Source organism: Myxocyprinus asiaticus, chromosome 41, assembly GCF_019703515.2.
Source record: "Myxocyprinus asiaticus isolate MX2 ecotype Aquarium Trade chromosome 41, UBuf_Myxa_2, whole genome shotgun sequence".
Taxonomy (NCBI): Eukaryota; Metazoa; Chordata; class Actinopteri; order Cypriniformes; family Catostomidae; genus Myxocyprinus; species Myxocyprinus asiaticus.
Window position 1 is genome coordinate 7,265,160 of NC_059384.1, and position 25,962 is coordinate 7,291,121.

Sequence of the window (25,962 nt, forward strand, 5' to 3'; positions counted from 1 at the left end):
GTACATCTCGTGTTTTTAAATCCATAAGGATCTCTTTCTCAACGGCAATACCAGCAGTGATGACAGCCGACTCGTCAGACAGCTTGATCTTACGCTTTTCGCTCTTGAATTACGTACATCACTTAAAGCGTGATTGCGTCACTCAAGGCCAGCTAGAAGGCCTCGACCAGGACATATCCTAAAGATCACACCCACCAAGAACAAATAAATCAATCTGATTGGCTGATGAATCTGACAATCTGACTTTAGTTGCTCATTCATTTGCACTGTTGAGGGATTCTGTGGAAATTCTGAAGGCCTGAGGGGGTGGAGCTCAGACTCAAGCGCTGTTTCGGCTAAGGAGCATGGGTTCGGGCATGCGATTTATGAAAAAGTTGTCACACTTTACTTGTAAGCATCAAGGAATACATTCTGACTGGATAAACTTTTCGTTTTTCTCTATTTGTTTGTAGATTAAGAGTGGAAAGTGATTAAAAATACATAGGCAAAAAGGTGATTGAGAATAAAAGGATGAAAGATATTTATTTATTTGGCATGTTAGGCCAGCAGAGAAGGCTTTGCTGGACCTGAGAATTTGCCACTGCTCTAAACCTAACCAATAGTCTCCTAAAGGCAAATGCGACATGAAAGGCAAATTTTCTGAAGCAACCATGTCATTTCATGTCACTTCTATAACACTTTTGTTTCACATGTCATCTTGTGTGCTTGGCTGAGCTCAAGCCTGGATTTTCACAGTTCAAAGTCCAACACTCTATCAGGTGAGCTACTGCACAAGCTAATAATGTTGGAATACATGTGTAAATGTAGGTGAGTCTGTAAGACAAGCATTAAAAAGTACCTTTTTTCAAACGATGCATTAGAGTAAAATTGTTTTGTTATCATAACATAGCATTGTATGAGTAATAGAGCAAAAAAATAAGTGTTCAGCCACTGTACTCATGATTTGTGTGAAAGTGAATAAAATGCACAGTTATTGTAGCACCTCTAGTGTTAATTTCACCAGGAAACTGATGCGAAACGAAAAATGCAGCACATAAAAATCAGTTTGCAGAAATGTAATTATAGAAATGCACATTCTATGAGACTAGGTTGAACATGGAACCCTCCCATTGATATATTTGTGAATGCTTGTTTAGAGTGGCTCTGACTCAAATGAGCATACAGTTAACATTAAGAACCTGCTAGTTTACATCATCTTATAGGATAAAATGCTAAATCAGTTTTCATCTGGAATACCTTGCACCCCTCAATGAGAATAGAAAATTATCAAAGTTAAATGATCAGAATATTTTTGGTGAGATTAACTGATAATAGAAATATATTCTTGATTCATTTTTATTAAAAAAAATCTTTATCAAACCTCTCTGCCTCCCTGTCCATAATAACTGTCCTCTCTGGGCTTGTTGTCTACTGTGTGATAACCCTGTCAGTGCAGGTTTATAGATCTCAGAGCCATAGTGCACATCTGATGGATAGATTTGACCTAGTCATCCCACTGGGCCGTGAGGAATCGCTGCTGTGACTGTGATGAGTGTGGACTTGGCCCCTAGAGCTGTATAAATTTCACAAGAATTCCTTTATTTTAGACAGATAGTGATGGGCATTCTGGCTCTTTTCTAATGGCCTATTTCTATTGGCTGGGAAATCACGGGGATATTCGCAGGTGGTGTGCGGCATGCCGTGAATGTCAGCTGGTGAATCCACCAGCCACCCAAGAGCGCCTTTGCGCCCGCTTAATTTGATCAAGTTCCCCATCGAAAGAATTGGCATGGACCTCATCAGGCCATTAGAGCGGACGGCACGCAGACATCGCTTTATGGTCCTGGTGGACTACGCAACGTGATATCGAGAAGCAGTGCCTCTACACAACATTTCAGCATGTAGTGTTGCTGAGGCACTCTTCAGAATCAACTCCTGAGTGGGGATTCTGAAAGAAATCCTCACTGATCAAGGCACGACTTTCATGTCACATAGATTGATTCGGACAAGTGTGTACCACCCGCAAATGGATGGTTTGGTTGAACGGTTTAATCAGACCCTGAAAAACATAATTCATAAGTTCGTACACGAAGATGCTCGGAATTGGGATAAGTGGCTCGAACCCCTGTTATTCGCAGTGCAAGAGGTCCCTCAAGCCTCCATAGGATTTTACCCATTCAAATTACTGTATGGTTGTAAGCCTCGTGGCGTCTTAGACGTCATGAGGGAAAATTGGGAGGAGGGACCTTCAGACAGTAAAAATGAAATTCAATACATTCTTGACCTGAGAGCAACTCCACACATTGGGGCAGCTATCACCGAATTTACTACAGGCTCAAGAACGTCAGTCTCGGCTGTATAACAGGGGAGTGCAACTACAGGAATTTACACAGGGAGATAAAGTCCTTGTATTACTACCCACATCAAGCTCTAAATTACTCGTGAAGTGGCAAGGGCCCTTTGAGGTCACACGGCGAGTCGAGGAGATCGATTATGAGGTTAAAGAACCGATAGAGGCGGAGCACGTCAAATTTACCACCTCAATTTCCTAAAACCATGAAGAGAGGTCCCCGTGACTTTGGCGACGGTGGTTCCGGAAAGGGAGGAGCTCGGGCTGGAGGTGAACTTAAAAGCCACCTATCGAGTCACCCCGGTCACTTACAGAGACTACCTCTCACCGTCATAAGTCATGGAGGTTGCCAGGTTGCAAAGAGAATTCTCGGACGTGTTCTCTCCTCTTCCCGTTTGTAAGAATCTCATAGAGCATCATATCAAAACCAACCCAGGGGTGGTATGCAGTCATCCCTATCGATTACCTGAACACAAAAAAAAGTGGTTCGGGAAGAATTAAAGGCCATACTAGATATGGGGGTAATAGAAGAATCCCACAGTGACTGAGCCAACCCAGTGGTGCGGCTCACTTTTATACGACACTGGATTTGACAAAGGGATATTAGCAGATCCCCTTAACCCCTATGTCCCATGAAAAAAGGCATTTTCCACACCGTTCGGTTTACACCAATTTGTCACCCTTCCTTTCAGTGTGTTTGGGGCCCCAGCTATGTTTCAGCAGCTCATGGACAGAATCCTCAGACCACACACTGCTTACACTCTGACATCATCATTAACAGTAATGATTGGCAGCGGCACCTGCAGCATTTGAAGGCTGTCTTGAAGTCATTGAGATGGGCGGGACTCAAGGCAAACCCTAAGAAGTGTGCAACTGGAGTCGAGGTACAGCGCCATTGAGAAGGAATGTTTGGCCTTCAAGTGGGTGGTCCTTACCCTTCTGTGTTACCTCCTAGGATGGGCTTTCACCCTCTGTTCGGACCATGCCCCGCTCGAGTGGCTCCATTGCATGAAGGATACCAATGCACGGATCACCCATTGGCATCTAGCTCTTCAGCCATTGAAGTTCGAGGTGGTCCACACCATGGTCGAGGAGGCGCAGATGGCTGTCGGGGAGTAGTGGGCAGGCCTGATGGCTCCCTGGCCAGTGTCAGCAATGGGGGTATCTGGAGGTGGGGGCATGGTTGAGCGCTGATTTGTGAATGGAGAGTGATATCGGGAGATGAGAGTGGTATGGAGTCCCACCTGTGTGTTATCTCTAACAGCTGTTTGTGTTTTGCAGTGAGAGTGGTGAGGGATAAAAAGGGGCAGTCCAGACCGAGAGGGGAGAGAGAGAACGACACAAAGTTGGCTGTGTGTGTATGCGCCTGTGCTGAAAAGCCATTAGTGTGTATAATAAAAACTTGCATGGATTGTTTAACTGGCTCCCACTTTCAAAAGAGTTAAGAACCTTGTCACAAACACCAATTTCCATTTAGTACAAATACGAATATATCAGCCTAGGCAATTTCCCTGAATAAGCAGTTGTAACAGTACCAGAAAAGTTCAGTTTTGATGCGTGGTGTGAACAATGTTGCACGGTTTGAGTACATACAAGATCAGGGTGCGCCGAAGTAAAAAAGGGAGGGAGATGACATAATTACTCTGCGACATTTAACGCCTTTGACTCTTGAGTCAAAACATGTTTTTCTTGTAAGTTCCATTGGTTTTATTTCAACTAAGCACATAGCTGCATTTGCACAAACTAAATCGTATCAGTTGTATCAACATCACTTAATGACCTTATTCAAGGCTTCCAGCTCTGATCTTCTAAATTCACAGAGCCCAGATGTTCTACCTGTTGGTACAATTAAATTCCTGCTAGGCATATGGCTGATGTCTAACTGGTGCTATATCAGAGAGGATTGCTTCTCTTGTGATTGGAGAAAAAGGGGAATGCAATTTCTTAGGAGACACTAAATGAGTGGAAATCGTTTATGAGAAATCCAGATAAAAAAGTAAGTATCCCATGGCTGCAAAAGCAGTAAGAATGGGCTCCCCCAAGACTAAAAAGCGTGGTTTGTGTCTTCCACAGCCACCATATGCTTCATGTCCCTAATTCTGTGGACAGAATTATTGGAAATCCCAACCAGCCAATCAAACTGCAGTCTATTTAGAGCAACAGACCCAATGCAATTGGCTTTGATGTGTTTCTGGTTCAGATATGCAGTTCTCTCAGTTAATTAACTAAATTACCTTATATATGCTAATCAGAGTGCCATATTTTTTTTGTCACATCATGTTAAAGGGATAGTTCACCCAAAATAATTTCCTTACCCTCATGTTGTTCCAAACTGTAAGACTTCCTTTCTTTTGTTGAACACAAAAGGAGATCTTAGGCACAATGTTCAGCCACAGTCACCATCCATTTTTCCATACAAAACACCAAATCACCATCATTACTTCAAATCTTCAAGTCTTTAAATCCTGGCTGCAATATGAAAAATATTATTGATTTCTGATTATTTTAAAGAAATATTCTGGGTTCAATACAAGTTAAGTGCAATTGACAGCATTTGTGGCATAATGTTGATTACCACAAACATTAATTTCGACTCGGTACAATGAGCCACTTACAATGGAAGTGAATGGGGGCCAGTCCGTGAATGTTAAATACTCAGTTTCAAAAGTATAGTCACAAGATGTAAACAATATGTGTGTTAACATGATTAAAGTGTGATAAAATCACTTACTAACCTTCTCTGTGTGCAGTTATTTCCAATTTTACTTCGTTGCCATGATGATGTAATGCCTAAAACTCTAAAACGACAATTTAAACAACTTTACAGCTCAAATAATACACAAGTTTTTAAGTTTTAAGGATTAGTTTAAGTACTTTTCTAAAATTATAAGTAGAGATGCACTGATACTCGTACATGCATTCATCTTCACATGTTATGTGCGGCTTCTCTCTCACTCTCTCTCCACACACTTTATTTGAGCAATAGCAAAAGACTGTTGTCTTTAGACTCTTTGTTATCCTAAACACCAAGGCTCCAAAATAATGCGAGTTATGTGTAAAGAAGATGCTGGAAAATGGTAAATGAATTACTGTCAGTTTTACTTAGTCCAACAACAACACAGGACAAAGCAATCAAACGAATGTCGAACTCTGTCAGGCTCAAAGCAAAAAAACCTAGAACAGTCAATCAGTACTAGGCTGAATTGACCTCTCCATGAATACACATAACAATATACATAAAATAACAAAGTTAAAGCATGAATAGCATATCATACGTGTTAGCTTAAAGGAAAGCTACACCCTTGTAGAATGGTCCTGAATTGTCATTTGTAATGACTGAAAATGCTAATATTGGCTATACAAAGATAACAAATACAAATAGAATGGCATACATATGCAAACACAAAACTACTCATATTGGTAATCAGTATGGGCTGATACCTAAAACTAGGGACTTGGTATCGATCTTCAAAAAAATTTATCAGTGCATCTCTAATTATAAGCTTCACATTTCTGCCTTTAAACCCTCCAAAAAATTGGCCCTATTCACTTCCATTGTAAGTGCCTCACTGTTACCTCGATTTTTGCTTTTTTTATAAAGACAAGAAGAGAAAGGCGTCATAATTATTAAGTATTAATAATTATTCAAATGTTGATTTAGCATAACTTGAACTGAACATATTCCTTTAAGCTTCTAAAATCTCTTGCTGATCTGTGGTTTAAAGGACAAACTTTTTCTGTAACTGATTTAGTGCAAAGAAAAATTCCTCCACCAGATTATCATCAAAAGTCATCATCATTTCATATGGCAGAATTAGCAGAGTGAACCCACACTGGAGATGTTTGTGTTTGCTTTAGCCGTTCACGTTTCACTGCATGTGTCTGATCACCAGCTAAAAGCCTGTTAATGCCTCGGTCCCTCTGGCTTCTGCAGTACTGCATTGTTTACTCATTAAAAGCAGAGTTTGTGCTTGATGTCTTGGCTTTTCATCACACCATGGTATTGTCCGCAGAAGAGTTAAAGGTTCATATGAGGATGTGATGAGGATGGTCTGCCTGCCTACGGAGGTCCCTGCAGGGCTGAGATTTAGGGCTGTCTAAAATAAACTATGTAGTGTGCAGACTGACCATCTCATGTAGACACAACTCTACAATTTTAAGACATAAGGAAGTCAATGATTCTTATCAGATATGCACATTTAATTAGGTCAGTAAATAATTTTTGGTGTGTTCCACAAAAGAAAAAGTCAAATGGGTTTGGAACAACATGAGGGTGAGTAAACAATGACAGAATTAGCATTTTTGGGTGAATTATCCCTTTAAGTAATTAACACTCAACTCTGTATCTGCATTATGCTCTATGCAGACTTCCCTTTCATAATGGGAAGACTTTGGAGTGGATGCTCAGTTCTTTTGGTTCTTCAGGAAAGCCTTTGGAATGCATTTCCATATACTGCAAAGAAGGTAGTTTGGGTGGATGTAGCTGTGGTTAGGATACTGGTAGAGCAAATATCATTGGATTGATCCCAATTGAGCGATCCGTGAACTGGAAAGTTGCAGAGAGAATCCAACACCATGGGCCTTAGTCAGGGTAGATGCCATATTTATCTTAATATGCAAATTAAAACAAGTCAGTGAGGGATAGAAGTACAGTCCATTCAACAGATTGTACTGACTTAAGGTCCTAAGATGTATCTAATTTTCACAACTTATGTTTTCATCTCACTGGCTGAGTTAAAAGATATGGCAGAAATAGTAAGAGTAGTATGGAAGTATGCAATTCCAAATTCAGCCACTGTGAATTCGCCTACAAAGTTCTTCAGTTCAAATCGACGTGTGCTTACTGAAATTTTAACTACTGCCTCCAGCAAAATGTCCACAAAGTGGCACCAAAAGCGAGTTGTAAAGAGAGTTGTTTTTAGTTTAAATTATGTAAGACATTCAACAGGAATGCATATTTGATCAAATATACACCCTTAACTTATCCCTAACCCTAACCATCAGTGGAGTAAAAATTGTATCTTATAGGGAAAATGCAACCTTGTGCTTATTGATTATGAGAACGTGATTACTTCCTTGTTTCCATCGGACCAGAACGCATGTTGTTTAGGCTGCTTACGCTATGTGTTATCAAAAGTGCCACAGGGAAAGGTAAACACATTTGAATTGATGCAAAAATGTCTGATGGCAGATGCTGCTTGTCAGTAACTTGGCAGAACAGTGTTCTATATGAGGGTACTGGAGCTTTCGGTTTTTTTCACTAGAAAATTTTTGTAAAGATGACGTATTTTCAAAGTTTTGTTGGCTGAACAGCACTGCACACCAGTTGAATGGACTGTACTTTCAAAGTCCCTTTTAAGGCAAGTCATGTAACTCGGCGGCCATGTAACTCTGTCAATAACTCGCGAGTCTTTTGAATCCATTCACCAAAAAGATTTGTTAAGATTCGTACACCAATTCGTTCAGTGACCATGTCAGTAAATCACAATTTTGCACCAGTAGATGGCAACAAATGAACATCTTTTATGTGTTTTGAGTCATTAAACCATTGATTAAGTACTGAATTGTTCAAAAGCAAAGCAATTCTAATTATGCTTAATTCAAATGCTTAAATTTAATTTAATGCGTGTTTACAAACCTCCTAATAATTGAATCCGTCCATCTCTCTGTCCATCCATCCATCTAGTGTTATGATTTCTCCCATTCATATGTATTTAAGTAGCTGATCTCATTATTATGTTTTCCATCCCTCACAGCTTTTTTCATTTAGATCAAATTCAATATGGTGTCCACCCTGACGAATGTCCATTGAGCAAGGAACATAACCAATGGGGGCTGTTCATGGATTTGGTTAACTGTAAGTTGTTTGGATCAGGATCCCCAGAGTGGATTTACATCCATCTCCAATGGATGTAATTGGCCAAAGAAACAAGTTTTGTGTAAGGCCTTTTCACTCATATGATAGATCAAAGATTTATGCTTTCCTATATGTGGTATATTAATGTGATGGAGTCTGGAGGATGACTCTTTGTCTCTTTGAGTATTCAGGGAGAATCAGCTCAGCTATTTCTATGATTGAATCTTACCCATACCACATTCCCTTTATTATTCAGCACAGGAATTTGCTCTGAGCAGATTAGGTTGAGATACAGTATCTTGCTGGAGATATTTCATTCTGTTAAAACACTAAAACAGATCAACATGGATGAACATGTCACACTGTGCATAAACGTATTGTCAGTATCACTTCTACTGGATATCGGATTTTGAATAGCTTCCCCATAGAGATGAGGAGTTTGTGTGTGGATGTGCTAAATTAAGGTGTGTGCATGTACCTTGTGCTCATTCCGACTTTCTGATGTGTCAATGTGTTAAGTCGATGAAAAACGTTGGCAGTAAGTGGCAGTATGCCTGCTCTTCTGTTTAGCAAGCATTATAACAGATGGCAGCTGAGAGTAATTCAACACACAGTTTGGTGTATGTATGTGTGTGTAACTGCATATCACTACTAGATTTCCTTTAGCTACACACCTTGCTATAGCTGTTAAGAATATAATAAAAGCTGTATACAAGTCATTGTAATTAAAATAGCTTCACTCCATTCATTCCACATTCATTCTGCATGTAGTTATATTGCACTGATCAGCCCTTCACTCAGTCTTTTTATCTTTTGTAAGAAACAGTCAGTGCATGCAGTTTAATATCTAAAGTTGTACAGAATTTCTGAACTGATTTTGCTTCAGGATACAGATTATACATTGGCGACTCAACACGGTACACAGTTGTTTATTGTACAAAAAAACAAAAAAGTCAGATGTATTAATAATACTGCTATGAACTGCATAGTCCCAGCAGTATTAAAAAATATTAACATGACATAGTCTACATAGGAACACTGACATTTTTGTAAATGCTCAAACAACAGCAGATATACCAGCCTTACATGGAACAAACACTAAGAGCAAAACATAACGTAATTGTCTAAATGTGCACAGTAATTGAATAATAAAGTTTACCCTCTTAATGCTTTTGAACCAAATGTATGAAGCACGCTGTCGGCTGAAATAATGAAAAATAGCCACAAAAAAGAAAAAAAGAATTATTGGCCGATAGAAAGAAAAAGTTACATACTGAGATGAAAGGAAAAAAGTCTAGCGTTTAATTTAGAATGAAAATAAGATAAAGACCCTCACATCATGTAAAATGTTATGTATAAAATAAATCAAATTACTAAGAATAATGATGAAATAAAGCTAATCAATTTATGTTTCTCTTTTAAATATTCTGATGGTAGTGTTGTTGCTGTTTATACAATATATCGGTAAAACTTTGCAAGATTGTGTAAACATTACATAATAGTTACAATAACATAACTAAGAATGAAGAATGCTTTTATAACATTTCTAAATCTTGGCTTTTAATTTCTACATATTCTGAGACACTGTTAATATTAAAATATAGTGATGTAACATTATTAAGAACTAACAATGAACAATAGTATATTTATAAATTAATATTAATCAAGATGAACAAATGCGTGAAAAATATTACCCCTGTTGGTCATTATGTAATTCACACCCTGTTCCGAACTGCTAGCTGTTAGCTTTTGTCTGCCACGAGCCCACGGATGCGTTGTAAGATATGTGAAGAGCGTGAGCTGCTCTCTGAAGAGCGATTTATTTGGAGACAAGCAGATATGAGAAAAGCATCAAACTTATAATAATTGCGATCAGGAGCCTGCAAATTATACGTCGTCAATAGCGCTTCACTTCTGCAATTTAGAACGATTTCATTCATATCAGCTGCGAACCATAAGAGAGTTCACATAAACCGTACTCCAGACCACCTTTTCAAGCAGACCGAGTTCGGAAACAGTGTTCACTTCATTCAAATTAGGGATGCACCGATACTGGTATCGGAATCATGTCCGATACCACGCTCATGTACTTGTACTCGTACTCGTAGAAATGCTCCGATACCATCTGACGTACGAAAGTCATTACACAAACATTCAACACAGATTAAAATCACGTCATGTCCTAGTGAGATTATTTAACAGCAAATGCTGCCATTTAATGAGATAAATAGATTGTTTGCATGTGCAGCATTTTAAATGTGAGTGCTTGTGAATGTATGGAGCCGGTGTTGTGCAGAAACTGCTCATACCTTTAGAGATCCTCGACTTGTACACAGAAAACACTTTTAAGAGCATCGCATGCTCTGTTTGTAGGAGATGACAGCAGGCAGAATGCTAATTCACTTTTTAGCATGAGTTCTCAAAAAAAAAAAAAAAAAGGTTTCGGAACATCCCTAATTCAAACAAACCGAACTTTGACGTGAAACAAACCCATGTGCGCACCAAAATTGCGTTAAATCATCCTTAAAGGGATAGCTCACCTAAAAATAAAAATTCACTTATTATTTACTCACACTCATGCCATGCCAGATGTGTATTGCTTTCTTTCTTCTGCTGAACACAAACGAAGATTTTTAGAAGAATATCTCAAGATTGTTGGTCCATAAAGTTAATGGGTAACACAATTTTCAAGCTCCAGAAAGCACATAAAGGCAGCATAAAAGTAATCCATAAGACTCCAGTGGTTAAATCTATAGCATCTGAAGCAATATTTTTGGGTGAGAAACAGATCAATATTTAAGTGATTTTGTAAAATAAATTCTCCTCCCTGCCCAGTAGGTGGCGATATGCACATAGAATAGAAAAAAGTGAAATTTAGACTGATCCTAAAATAGTAGTTGTACACTCAAGGCACACTTAAAATGTATGAATTTTATTGCATAAGATCTGAAAATACCAAATCTGTAGCATCTTCTACATTTAGTTTTTTTAGAACCAACATACCTGTATATTATTTTATTTTTTTTGCCATTTTTGCTAATTTTTTCAACTGTCCTCAAATTCATGTGGTGAAGTGTAGTTCATCACATGATCCACTAATGTTCGACAATTAGAAAGTGTCCAAATACTTTTTGTCTTTATTTTAAACAATATATGAATTGTTTCATAATTTCAAATGTTTTGCTTGAAATTGTGTTTGTGCTGTCTTTATGTGAAATAAATGTCACTTGGTTTGATATTTTCTGTCTAATCCAGTGACATTCATACATTTTTAAGAGTGGTTAAGGTGCCCAAGAGCTTTCAATAGTCACTGTACAGAACATGCTACTCATACTCAGAAAATGTCTGTATATGGACATGGTTTTGAATATCTCCATTGAGAATAGTGCTTGTTTCAGATGCTGCCGATGTCTCTTAGTGAGCATCTATCTCAATGGAAAGCTTTCATGATGCTCCAATGTGAACAGCAAAAAGAGAGCCACAACCCCCTCAGCTAACCCAGAGTTCAGGACCACGGAGAGCTCCACTCAGCTCGGCCTGTTCCCAAGCAACCATTAGAAATCCAGCAAGCAGATGCAGATGAATGGAAAAGTCTCTCTTGTGACCACAAATTTGACCCGTACATAACTACAACCAATCCGCTAAAAATTAGAAATATACTGTTACTCTTCTGCACCTCTTGCTCTCTTGTTCGTTATTAGACAGAGACCCTTGCACAGGTGAGGCTTGCATCGGAAGCAAGAAAAAAAACATTTAGAGCACAGTCAGGCATTAATAAAAGTGAACTTACTTTTTTTAATAATAATAGTAGGAAGTAGATATTATATACTGTGTGCAGTAAGCAGTGAACATTTAGAACAGTATTGTGAGGATAGATAGATAGACAGATAGATCGATAGATAGATAGATAGATGGATAGATAGACAGATAGATAGAACAGGATGTGAATGTAAATATATCGTGTTCATCTTAAAGCTTCTGTGTGGTAGAGTTTGCCCTTTGAATTCTCTTGTATTGCAGCAGCATTTTGTGTTTGTCATGAATGTGAAAGCAGTAGCACTGGGTTGTGTAAAATGTTTGAGATTATGCTCACAGATATATTTGTCCTTTTGTGCTCATTGCTCAAGGATGATGGCTTGATAAAAACATAAATGCACTGTAATGTATGGATGTACTGGCAAGGTCAAGTGATATATTGCATTCCTTCTCTTCCTATTCATTCCTAATATATTATCTGTTTCATACAGCAGCAGAGAAATAAAGTTGTTTTAGTTTAGATTTTCACCTACAGTTCTCTTTCTCTGTCTTGTATCTGTCTATCTCTGTTGATCTTTCATATATCATTCCAGAAATTAACATTGCAAAATGGGGACTGAAATATGTTGTTGTCGGATTCAAACTGCAGATTTTTATCTATTTTCTACAGCTTCTAGAATACATACACCGATTAGCCACAACATTAAAACCACCTGCCTAATATGTGTAGGTCCCCCTCGTGCCGCCAAAACAGCACCAACCTGCTGAGATGATATTCTTCTCACCACAATTGTACAGAGCGATTATCTGAGTTACCGTAGACTTTGTCAGTTCGAACCAGTCTGGCCATTCTCTGCTGACCTCTCTCATCAACAAGGCGTTTCCGTCCACAGAACTGCTGCTCAGAACTGTTTTTTGGCGCCATTCAGAGTAAATTCTAGAGACTGTTGTGTATGAAAATCCCAGGAGATCAGCAGTTACAGAAATACCCAAACCAGCCCATCTGGCACCAACAAACATGCCACAGTCCAAATACAACCATTCTGATGGTTGATGTGATCATTAACTGAAGCTCCTGACCCGTATCTGCATGATTTTATGCACTACACTGCTGACACATGATTGGCTGATTAGATAATCGCATGGATGTTAGTTGGTGCCAGATGGGCTGGTTTGAGTATTTTGCTGATCTCCTGGGATTTTCACACACAACAGTCTCTAGAATTTACTCCGAATGGTGCCAAAAACAAAAAACATCTAGTGAGCGACAGTTCAGCGACAACTTCTCAGTTGGTGAGAAGAATATCATCTCAGAATGCTATTCTGGGATGTGGGTTGGTGCTGTTTTAGCGACACGATGGGGACCTACACAATATTAGGCAGGTGGTTTTAATGCTGTGGCTGATCAGTGTATGTTGAGTTATTCTTAAAGGGAAAGTTAACCCAAAAATGAAAATTCTGTCATAATTTACTCACCATGTTGTTTCAAACATGTATACATTTCTTCCATGGAACACAATGAGATGTTAAACAATATGTAAGTCTCAGTCACCATTCACTTTCATTGCATCTTTTGTCCATACAATGAAAGTGAATGGGGACTGAGACTGAACATTTGACATAACATCTCCTTTTGTGTTCCATGGAAGAAAGAGAGTTAAACGTTTTATGAACTATCCCTTTAACAATGAGTTATTTGTCTCCTGCATTAATGTCTTCCTCCAAATAAGCAGTAGGCCTAGTTAAATGCCACTAATTTTCCACTCACAGAATGTTGCCTTTTAAGACACTGTTTCTGTTTGTCTGCAATATATGAAATGTATTTGAATTGGACTGGCTATGTTATAGATATTTTACTGCACCCTTCTTTAATAGCTTTGAGAATCAACAAAATCAATTTATTTGAGGTTAGATCAGATGAGCTCTGCTGCGTCCTGCTTTATGCTGGAAAAAAACAAATATATATATATATATATATATATAAATATATATTTTTTTTTTTTTTTTTTTTGCAATCCCAGGGTGCCTAATTATTTGCTGAACATCAAACAGGTACCAAATTTTCCTACTGGAGTGTAAACCACCATGGCTATTTCAGAGAGTTTGCATAGATATATTTCACTCAGAGAGAGAAATTACAGCAGGTGTTTAATTCCGCTGCAAATTGTGTTTCTGCAGATATTAACATGGCTGGAGAGCCCAAGCCCTACAGGCATAAAGCAGGATCCAAACGACCTATTACTGCTGTCTACAGGTAAATATTTCCTATTATATTTTACATTGCTGCAATAAAGATGAAATTAAAGGGATAGTTCACCCAAAAATGAAAATTCTTTCATTATTCACTCACACTCATTTCATCCCAGATGTGTATGACTTTCTTTATTCAGTGGGACACAAATTTCTTTTAGAAGAATATTTCAGCTCTGTAGGACATCACAATGCAAGTGAATGGTGACCAAAATTTTGAATGTCCAAAAAGCACATAAAGGCAGCATAAAAGTAATCCATAAAACTTCAGTCATTAAATCCATATCTTCAGAAGCGATATGATAGGTGTGGGTGAGAAATAGATCAATAAGTCCTTTTTCCTATAAACTCTCCTTCCTGCCCAGTAGGTGTCGATATGCACGAAGACAAAAAAAAAAAAAAAAAAATTTGAAAGTGTAGATTTATAGTAAAATAGGACTTAAATATTGATCTGTTTCTCACCCACAACTATCATATAGCTTCTAAATATATGGATTTAACCACTGGAGACTTATGGGTTATTTTTACACTGCCTTTTTGGACCTTCAAAATTTTGGTCACCATTCACTTGCATTGTGAGGATCTAAAGAGCTGAGATATTCTTCTGAAAATCTTTGTGTTCTGCAAAAGAAAGAAGAAAGTCATACACATCTGGGATGGCATAAGTGTGAGTAAATGATAAGAGAATTTTCATTTTTGGGTAAACTATCCCTTTAAGGCAACTTGACACATTTGCTTATTGCTAATTTGCACTATACGAATGTGGATATATATATGAGTCAGTGACAAATAAGGTTGTCCTACAAACACAAAACATATTTTGGCACAATATCTCAGTAGAACTTTTCTACCGGCCCGCAGCCTACTGTTGCTATAGTACCGAACGTAGCTTCCACACGCACCTTATGACAGGTCAGGTCAGACCCCACCCCCTGCACCCTGACTACAACAGCACGATTGCAAGTGTGATATTGCTTTTATATATTAACAGTTCTTTAAACAAGATGCTAATATCAGTTACCTTACTTTTTGTCTCTTTTTGCATTGAAACAAGAATGTGTAGCTTTAATTTTTTGAGGCTGCTCCCATTATGCTTTTTTTTTTTTACATGATGTGACAACTGTCAGAAAGAAAGCTTTCATAGAATTCCGAGTTTACAACTTGTAATTATGAGTTCTACGAAAACATGAATGTTTTAATAAGTCGTAATCTTAATTACAGTAATTCAAATATGACGTGAATGCACCATTACACTTCATACTTCCGTTGAAACTCACAGCTGTTTCAATGTTCATGTCACCATATTTATACTGTAACTCCTTTGTCTTTTTTTCAGTGGTTATGAATTTGATTATGATTACTACAGGGATGACTTCTACAATCGGTATGTATCCACTATTTAAAGTTAGTGAAACATTTGAAATATTTGATGTTATTGCAGCCAGCAGTTTTAAACACTTGAGTCCTTCAGCAGATGTTTATGCATGATGTTTTTTAATGGTTCGAAATGCCATACTATTTTAAGCTCTTTCAAATGTCACAGTATGATTTTTCAAGATTGAAAAAGATGAAGAGACATACAAAGATATGATAGTAACTAAACATGACATTTACAGAAAAATCCATGACTTATTTATCTTAAACACCTACAGTTTGTCCTTGAAAAATGAAATCAAAGTGATTTTGTGCGGAACAAAGTCCATTAGCATTGAGTAAATGGAGATCTTCTTTAATTTATTAGAAGGCATGCTTTATTTCCATGATTTCCTGCTTGTGAGCAAGTCTTTTATTAGCAGAGACATTTACTAAATGTCAGCAGGTTGGAGAGCGGTGAATATTCACGAAAGATTGAACGAAGAGCAAGGGCATGGGCCTTTATGTGACATTTTCTCGCACCTTTTCTTTTTTTTCCAAATTCTTTTGAAGAATGTGTCTGCCTTGATAGCGAATTTCAAAAGTGCAAACAGATAGACCCACCCCAAACTTACACTATTGGTTGAGCAAATGTTGCTGTTTCGGGCTGAACACACTGCTCAAACAAAGAGAGCAATGTTTTGATAGTGCCACAGAGCCAAAATGTTACACTTTTGGGTGAAATCAACATACAATGGCTTACTTATAATTGAATCTGCATATTAAGTTGCCTTGGAACGATAAACAATTTTGGTACTGTGTTGGGTCACCACTTGAATTCTAATGTGAAAACTGTGTCCTGAAACCAGTTGAGAATCACTGTTTTAAACTATGCACATGAATCTTCTTTGGTTCTTTTGTCTGGTTAGGCTCTTTGACTATCACGGACGGGTGGCCCCTCCTCCGAGGGCTGTGATCCCTCTGAAGCGTTCAAGGGTGGTTCTTCCATCCACTCGGCGTGTGAAGAGTTCCTTCCCTATTAAAACCTCTACCTCTTCTTCCTCAAGACCCCCATCATCATCATCATCATCCTTCTCTTCTGGGCTAAAATGTAAGACTGTCTTCTAATGAGTTTTTCCATAGTAAATTGCTAATGCAGGCATCACTATTAAAGGGATAGTTCACCCAAAAATGAAAATTCAGTCATTGTTTACTCACCTCTGTGTTGTTATAACCCTATATGACTTTCGTTCATTTTCTTAATACATAGGGAGAATTTGTGAAAAAATATTGTGCTCAGTGATGTCATACAATGGCGGTTTTTAGTGACTACCTCTTCAAGCTTCAAAAGAACGCAAAAGTATAATTCAGAAGTCTAATAAATTATTCCAGGAGAGTCATGATTGTTCTGAAAGCATACGATTAGGTTTGGTAAGAAACAAACCGAAATATAATGTATTATTTAGTGAAAATGTTCACTGACCGTTGAACTCCTGTGCGCATTCCTCACGACACCATTTTGTTTATCTAAAAACAAGTCCTCCACAGCTATAGCAACAACAGAACACAACACAGCTGCATACAAAACAGAGAACAGAACTAACTAAACATGTCTGAAGAGTTTTTAGTCGAAGAATTGATGCATTTCTATGCCCAGCCTTATTTTTTGAGAGTTTTTGGACCAGTGCCAGTTCACAGTGTACGGAGTTACCGTGTGATGCTGAAAATAGTGTCATGGAAATTCTCCACCTGGAATTCAGACAAGTGCAAATGTTCCAAACACATTACAGGACACAGCGCAGTTTTTAGCTCAGCTTTATTCCTACCACCCGGCCGGAGGGAGTAGCTTGTGTCTTCTCCCCCAAACACACACACATGGCAGGCTTATATAGGACTGTACTCATGTACTTGTTTGTTAACAAGCTACATGTGATTTGACCTCAGCAGATTTCTCATGTGAAATTAACTCAGCAAAATGTTTGCTAGGGATGTATTGTATATCCTTGAGCAAACAAGTTGTCATACGATCGGACCCCAGCAGTATGTTCGTTATAACAAGGAAACACTGTCCTCCGCTCAAAAAACAGATTGGTCATCCATTTCAACTCATAGGGCTGCTCTCATACTGCATCTTCCAGCCCAAAGTATGATATACATAAATAACAATGTTCCAATACACCCAACTATTATAATTTCTTTCACAATAGAAAATAAGCAGACAATACAATATACAGTCACTCATCATAGCTGGTTAGGACAAAAACTCTGATTTCCATAGAAAATATACATTTTATCACGTATCGTTTGCCATCAGGTTAGGATATAGTGTGACTGTGGCTGCCTGTAGCCTCCTCTGTGTTTCTGTTTGATTTCCGAGTACTCAGTTTAAAAAAATAAGGCTGATCATAGAAATGCATCAATTCTTCGACTGTGATCTCTTCAGACATGTTCAGTAAGATCTGTTCTCTGTTTTTGTGCTGCTGTGTTGTGTTCTGTTGTCACTATCACTGTGGAGGACCTGTTTTTAGATAAACAAAACAAATTTTCGCTTGAACGCCCCAATGTCGCGAGGGGGCTGCGTGAACTGTTGCTCTCGTGCCCTATCATGAACAAGCACAGGAGATCAACAGTCAATTAATATTTTCACGAAATAATACATCAGAGTTTAGTTTCACCAAACCTTATCAAATGCTTTCATAACAATCATGACTCTCGTGGAATAATTTATTGGAATATATTTATTATTAATACTTTTACATTCATTTGAAACTTGAAGAGGTAGTCACCATAAACTGCCTTTGTATGACATCACTGAGCACAATATTTTCTTCACAATTTCTCCTTTTATGTTAAGAAAAAGAAAGAAAGTCATATAGGGTTTGTGATGAGGAGGAAGGCATGGCCGGGCCATGATGGAGCTCGGCCGGCACTGAATCAGGACATAAGGAGATAAGGACACAGACACACATGCAACACGGCTGCGAGCGTCTCTCTCTCTCTCGAACTGCCGTCTCCGGCTGCCGCTTATCTCGCTCTCCCTCTGATCAGCTGATTCAGCGCCGGCCATGCTCCATCATGGCCATGCCCTCCTCCTCGTCACAGGGGTGAGTAAACAATGACTGAATTTTCGTTTTTGGGTGAACTAATCCTTTAATATTACTCTTACTTAAAGGTGCTGTAAGCAATTTCAGCTGTTCTACTTCCACGAGACTGAGCCGTTAAATTAGCCATGCCCTATCTTTCCAAAACCCAACACTCCAAAGATAACAAATTAGTTTTATTGAGACCAACATCATGCAGAAACAATTCTTTAAAACAACAGCAGCAAAATAGCGCCGCCAACAAACAACTGTTATGAACAGCATGGCTTAAAAATGGCAGTAAGCCTCAATAATTTGCTGCAACTACAATACTATGAGAACACGCAAAATGATTGTATGGTCTAAAGCGTCATTGTCCGCAGCCCGCAGACACATTTTTTATTTGCTGTTTACAGGGTCTAGTGCTGTCACAGAGACAGGTGAGATATCTTAAGACACTTATTTCATTAATATCTCACAGGGAGTAGGAACATACAGGTTTTTGTATACCATTCCATGAAAAAATCGCTTACAGCACCTTTAAGGTTAAGCATTTGAGCAAATCCTTAACCCTAAGTATTACATTTTGATGTGCAAACTCGTCAGGCATGGTTTGTGCTGTGAACATGAATGAAACATCAATTTAAATGGCTTGTTGAGGAGAGGTGCGCTATTACTTTTTTAAGCATTCAGACATGATTTTTGTCTGGTGGATGATAAAGCAAGAAAACAATCCTATAGAATTACATGAAAGGAAGGGTCTGAACCATACCTTGGGAACAGAATTTAAAAGAGACTTAGGGCTGCCCATATTGTCTTAAAAACAATTTAATGATCTAATTTTTTTGTTTAAAGCTCACAAAATAACAAAATTGGTGTGCAAGCAGTGGGAAACAGCAATTTATTGCAGAAAACTTTACATTAATATGAATTTGCCTTTATTCAAAGCTGGTTGTTTTTGAATTATGGAGAAGTTGCTTAATTTTAGAGATGCACAGAGCAGATGCATCAGCCAAACATCAGTGTCCGAGCACTCATGCTGTGTGTGTAAGAAAATGTCTCTTGTGTGGAATTACTTTGAATTGGGTGATGATGGTGACAGCAGATTTGCATGCTTTACACTGCTAGAACTTTACGAGGTGGAGCTACCGTTAAAACTTTTAATACAACTAATTTGATTACTTGCCTTAAAGCTGGACACAGCAATGAATATGAGTTTGTTAAAGCTATAGCGGAGGTGGCTTCAGCTAAAAAGGGGCAAGCTTCATCATTTAAAATTCAGTTAATGTGAGGTAAGAACATTCAAAAAATATATTTTGTTTCTGAAATTTTGTTTCAGTGTTTTGTTTATAAATGAACACTAACAAATAGTGTTCATTTACCCTGAAATATGGAAGATATGTAGACACATACAGAATAAAATTATTATTTAAATTTCATTAGAAGTTGTATAATTAATTCTCAATGAATTTAAACATTGTAAAATAAAAAAAGCAGAACCACCAAACTATTGGTATCGGCAGATGTACTGAAAAAATCGGATATCGTTATTGGCACACAAATTTTGTGTCGGTGCATCCCTACTTAATTTCATTGATCGCCATTGAAAACAGAAACATACATTAAATAAAACAGATGAATCAAGGCTAAATTGTACCTTTATGCAAAATAATGTATTTTCAATGATTATATCTTTTTACAAAAAATAATGGGGTACCCACTTTATATTAGGTGGCCTTAACTACTACTTAAGCATTTGATACGATGTACTTATTACGTACATACATGTTGTTGCATTGTAATTACATTTAAAGTACCTGCATTTAATTACATTTGTAGTTACACTGTTAACTTTACCCCTAACCCAACCCTTACCCCAAAACCTAACTCTAACCCCTAATCCTAACCCTAACCCAACCCTTACACCTAAACCTACCTGTACCTCAACCTCAGTAGCTGCAAATGTGGGAATTTTGCAGAACAGCATGTAGTTACACAGTAAATACATGGTCTTTTATATATTTAATGTTAGTACATAGTAGTAAAGGACACCTAATATAAAGTGTGAGCATTGGAATGTGAATTATGTTTAATAATATTTTGTAAAATTATATAATCATTATGTATATACAACTGGCCATCTAAATCAGTGACACACACACCTAATCTCCATTTTAATCTCCAAAACAATTTGCAACTGCCCGTATTTATAAACTACTTAATGCAAAAATAAGCCCAAAGCACTATAATAAGTTAAAATGGCAACACTAGATTTTAGCCAAACAGAAAGACGGAATGTCATACAGTCTTGTTTGTAAATTAGAATTCATAGCACCAATTCAGATTTGATCTCTAACCCGCAGCTTTTATAGAATCTGTCAGCATCCCACTTTCTCCTCCAAACATGGTGCTCAGAAACGGAGATTAGCTGTGGTGTATGACACTAATGCTCTTAGCTGTAGCGCTCTCTGGGGACTTTAACTATATCTGTGCAAACCACTATCAGAAATATCCATGGCATGTACACAAAAGCCCAACTGTTTACCTAAATCTGCAATTCAGTGGAGTTCTCCCTCCACTACACAGCACGAACTTTGGATAAGTTTTATAGGACACCAAAGTAACGTTTAATTTGGCTCAAAAAGTTTGGTTTAGTAAACTTTACATAGGCTGTTTGGCTCAAAACAACTTCTATCAGGAAGACTCACAGACTTGAGTGAAATTTAAGATGACATTTATTTGATGAATATAAAACAGAAATGTAATGTCTCTCTTTGGCGTAAGGCCCGTCTGGTGGTCCAAAGAAGTTGTACTTGGAACCGTCATATCCTGCTGGAGATAGGAGGCAGGGGCGAGGAGCCTACGCCCGTGCAGGACGGGACTCAACTGCTGGTGGTGGGGTGGTGGAGGTTGCCGTGTTAGCACACTGAAACAGCAATTTGATAGATTGTGAGCAAACTTATAAAGCATTGGCTTACATGTGAATGGCTTAGAGTTACCTAACTAATGGTGCGATGATATACAGCTGCTAGTCTTCCCTCTTGAACTACGCTGCGCTTACATTCCTGCTTTAAAACACTGATTAAAAATACAGATGTTTTCCATTTATCTTGGATTTATTTATTTTTTTATTTTTTATTTTTTTTATTTAGTCCCAAATAGAGATCACCATGTAAACTAGTGAGTGATATGACAGCCTTAGTCACCATTCACTGTCATTGAATGGAAAAAAGATGCAATGAATGTAAATGGTGATTGAGGCTGTCCCTTTACGTTCTGTCTAAAATCTTGGATATGGATTTAGAATAACATGAGGGTGAGTAAATGAGCAACCAAATTTTCATTTTTGGGGTAAGCTTTCGCTTTAAATCAAGAAAAAAAATTCAAGGTTCAAGATATTCTTTGAAAGCCAGTCTTGTTATCCAATGCAGTTTTGCTTCTCAAGTAAACTGATCTCTCATTTTAAGATTTGTTTGATATTTGTACTGAAAAAAAAGGTTTTTTAACTAAAAAAAAAAAAAAAAAAAAGATACATTTAATTTTTTTTTTTTTTTTTTTTTGCAGTGTAAAATGAACTATTGAATGTGATTACTGTAAATACGTTGAAAAACTTGGACCAAGTCCATGGACACGGTATGCGTAAATAACATCCTGCCGTTTATGTACTGCAAGTCACATCTTCTAAATGATTCATAAATAAACAAACACAGCTTAAATCTAGTCAGTGTGGCTTGTCAAAAACAAAACAGATGCTCTTAAGCATAGTGTTTCAAAGGACGCTCAGATTAAAACAGTCATCTTCCTTATATCCTTCAAAATTTAGTTTTGAGTGCTTGAAGGCAATTTTCAGATGCATTTGTGCATGTTGTATTTTTTGGAGCAATTCAATTGCACACACACTCATACAAACATGTTCATTGAATTTCAGTAGATCCAGTGCTCCATCTGCTAAACACCTACACTAGCGGAGCTCTCTGCCTTAGGCGGATGATGGCAGGTGACACCATTTTGTGAGGTAGTAGAAAAGCTGCCAGCGGTGTGACAGCAGTACTGGGTCACGCTGTTATCAGGACTGAAGGCAGTGACAGCTGAACGACGAGCTCTGGCTTTCTCAAGGAGAGGAAGAACTCAAAAAATACAGTAGCTTGGAAAATAGAGGCTAATGGATTTTTCAAAAAGCCATTCATATGTGTCCTAGAGCTCCCATTATCATGAAGAAACAGGTCTTTCCATGTCAAGAGGTGCCTCAGAAGTTTTCACTGAGGTGCACTTAGCCCCACACTGCATTTTACAGAACAATTTTTCTTATCTCATTGAGTATGTTTGCTTAGTGAAAGTCTAAATGCATTGGAGCCAGTGGCTCAGTGGTTAGAGTATGTGCTTTGATATTGAGCTGTGGTGCTCAGAGGTTGAATTTGGATTTGCCAAAGATTGCCAGGTTAGTAATTATTTTCTTTGTTCAGTACAAGTTAAGATCAATCCATAGCATTTGTGGCTTAATGTAAATGATCCTAATTATCCTATTCGTCCCTTAAAAAAAAAGAAAAAGATCTGGGTTCCAGTGAGGCACTTACAATGGAAGTGAATTGGGTCAATCTGTAAATGTTAAAATACTCACTCTTTCAAAAGTATAACCACAAAACTTAAACAATATGTGTGTAAACATGATTTAAGTGTGATAAAATCACTTACTAACCTTTTCTGTGTAAAGTTATTTCCAATTTTACAACTTTTTTGCCATGACAACATAATGCCGTAAACCCCAAAACACTAAAACGACTGTAAAAACAATGATTTAAACAACTTTACAGAATAATTAATATAAGTGCTTTTATAAAATTATAAGCTTTACATTTCTGCCTTTAAATCCAAATTAAAAAATTGGCCCTATTCACTTCCGTTTTAAGTGCCTCACTGTAACTTTGACTATTGCTTTTTTTTTTTTTTTTTTAATTTTTAAGAAAATTAGAAACTAGTCTAAATTATTTTTGTGGTAATCAACATTATGCCACAAATGCTGTCGATTGTGCTTAACTTGCATTGAACCCAGAATATTCCTTTAATAGCAGATAAATAGATATCAACAAGCAGAACTGTATATACTGCTTTTTTCCTTTATGTCTGTAAAATTGTTTGCACTTATTTTCTGTACCGTACTTAGTCTCTACAAATTTTCTGTTTTTTAAAAAAAAAAAAAAAAATGTTTTTAAAACATATAAAACTATCGATTTAAAGTTGTTGATTATAATATATAATCATTATATTTAAAATGTATTGCAAATATTCAGATATACTGAATATCTGAATATTCAATATAGCCAATATATCTGCAAAGGGTTTGAACACTCCTCTTACATGTCTCTGAAATGACAACTATTTCTGGAAGACGTCAAGGGCCATTTCCATATTTTAAAACTGAAAGGCCTTGTGATTTAAGTGTTTATTACCAAAACTTGTTTCAAGATTCAGTGTGCATTCAATGGTGTAGACATCTGAGGGAGATTAATATGACAGCTGTCAGGCACATGCAAAAAAGCAGTGGACATATTTAAACCACTGAATATTTACAGAAATAAGCAGCAAGAAATAAGCTAGCAGGCATTTAGTAGAGACATTTCATCCAATGTGACACCCAGCGCATTAATTGCAGGGATAGTCTCTCTGAGTGACCAGAGGTTGAGTGTCTTTCTCAAGAACACAATAGTGATAATGCAGGATTGTAAACTGTCTAGTTCCTGGGCCACTGCTCTTTAGAACTAAACCTACAAACTAGGGACATTCAGACCGAGCAAGTTTTTGCACTAAGAAAAACTAGACACAATGCATATAACAGAATGCAGGTGTCTCGAGACATGTTTTAAAAAGTTGCCATTCTTTTTTTATCTGATACGGCGTCTAAAAAGTGCACTGTGCATAGTATACATACTTTCTGTATGAATTATACCTGTAATACCTGAATGATTTACTACATTTGCCAAAATGCATAATGTAGAGCCAGTGCACATTGCATGGAATATCAGGGTTCCTATGGTCATGGAAAAGTAATTAAAAATTCTGTAGTGAATATATGTATATGTATATGTGTATATATATATATATATATATATATTATTTATTTATTTTTTATTTTTTTGCTCTGCTCTAAAATATTTCATCACCTAGATGAAATATTGTTCTTCCTGCTTCACTACTGTTCAGATGCTTCTACTTACTGCTCCACACTTTGCTCCCTTTCTTTTGCATTTTAATCTCTAATTTTCATATCAGAAGTTCAGCACAGTGCTCAAAACGACCTAATTTGGCACCAACACTACAACCAGAGACTTTTGGGACTGAAATATTATTACAAACATTTTTTTTTTTTTTTTTCTGTGAAAGTGGTCTACCAGCCTCCTACTACCAGCAGTTTACATTCCAAAAAGGAACAACACAGCTGCCTTTACACAGACAGACGAGAAAGAAAATGCCTCCTTTCAGATCATACGCCACTTGCTGCACAAACTGCCATAGACTTCTACAAAAGATTGCAGTTCTTGAAACAAAACTACTTGCAGTACTGCCACCCTTGAAGGAACACACCAGAGTCCTGTGAATCTAATGTTCCTCAACAGGCTATACTGAGCTTAGAAAAACCAGCAGAACAGGGGGCAAAAGTGACTGATGAAAGTGAGAGCAAAAACCAATGGCATAAACAGGGAGCTAGACCCAAAGGTTCTCGACATATCAGACAGTCACAAGCATCGCATATTGCAGCATTGGCATCTTCCACTCCATATATGACTTGACTAACCAGTACTGATATTCTTCCACCCCCAATACATCTTGAAAATAGATTTGAACCATTAATGAATGTGGAGGAAGAAACCCCAAATGTGATCAGGCATAGATCACATTAGCCAGCAACTAACATTGCAGCTGGCAGGCGCTAAAGGTCAAGCAGGCAGTGGCATTCGGCTGAGACCACAGCTGAGCCCACAGCTGAGCCCAGCACTGACAGTGGGGGACTCCATTATCAGAAATATTGGTAGCAGGGCTACTACCACTTGCTGCCTGCCTCGAGCAATGGTTTCTGAGATAAATAAGGAACTTCTGAACATTCTGATGAACCATAAGACTGTGAATCGGGTTATTATACATGTGGGGAAAAATTATAGTCGGAAAGAGCAGTCAGAACTCCTTAAGAGGGAAAAACTCTTTGAAACACTTGGGAGATTGAAAGTTCAGTCATTCATCAGTGGACCGCTCCTAGCCCGAGGAACAAATATGTTTTCTGAACACTTGGCACAAAACCTGCAACATGAGAGGACTGAACTACACTGGCAACTTCAATCTTTTCT

The 25,962-nt window shown here is 37.6% G+C and overlaps 1 protein-coding gene across 7 annotated transcripts in view; it reads left to right on the top strand.

Moving 5' to 3' along the window:
• Positions 1-25,962, top strand: part of LOC127431819 (RNA-binding Raly-like protein) — a 195,985-nt gene that overhangs the window by 159,426 nt on the left and 10,597 nt on the right. For 6 of the 7 annotated variants that reach the window (XM_051682390.1, XM_051682391.1, XM_051682394.1 and 3 more), the window contains 3 exons: positions 14,121-14,196; positions 15,529-15,576; positions 16,475-16,656. In XM_051682390.1, the coding sequence (XP_051538350.1) occupies positions 14,121-14,196; positions 15,529-15,576; positions 16,475-16,656 (306 nt within the window). Of the gene's footprint in view, positions 1-8,144; positions 8,187-14,120; positions 14,197-15,528; positions 15,577-16,474; positions 16,657-25,962 lie in introns of those variants that run through there. The other variant, XM_051682396.1, reaches the window with a different exon arrangement.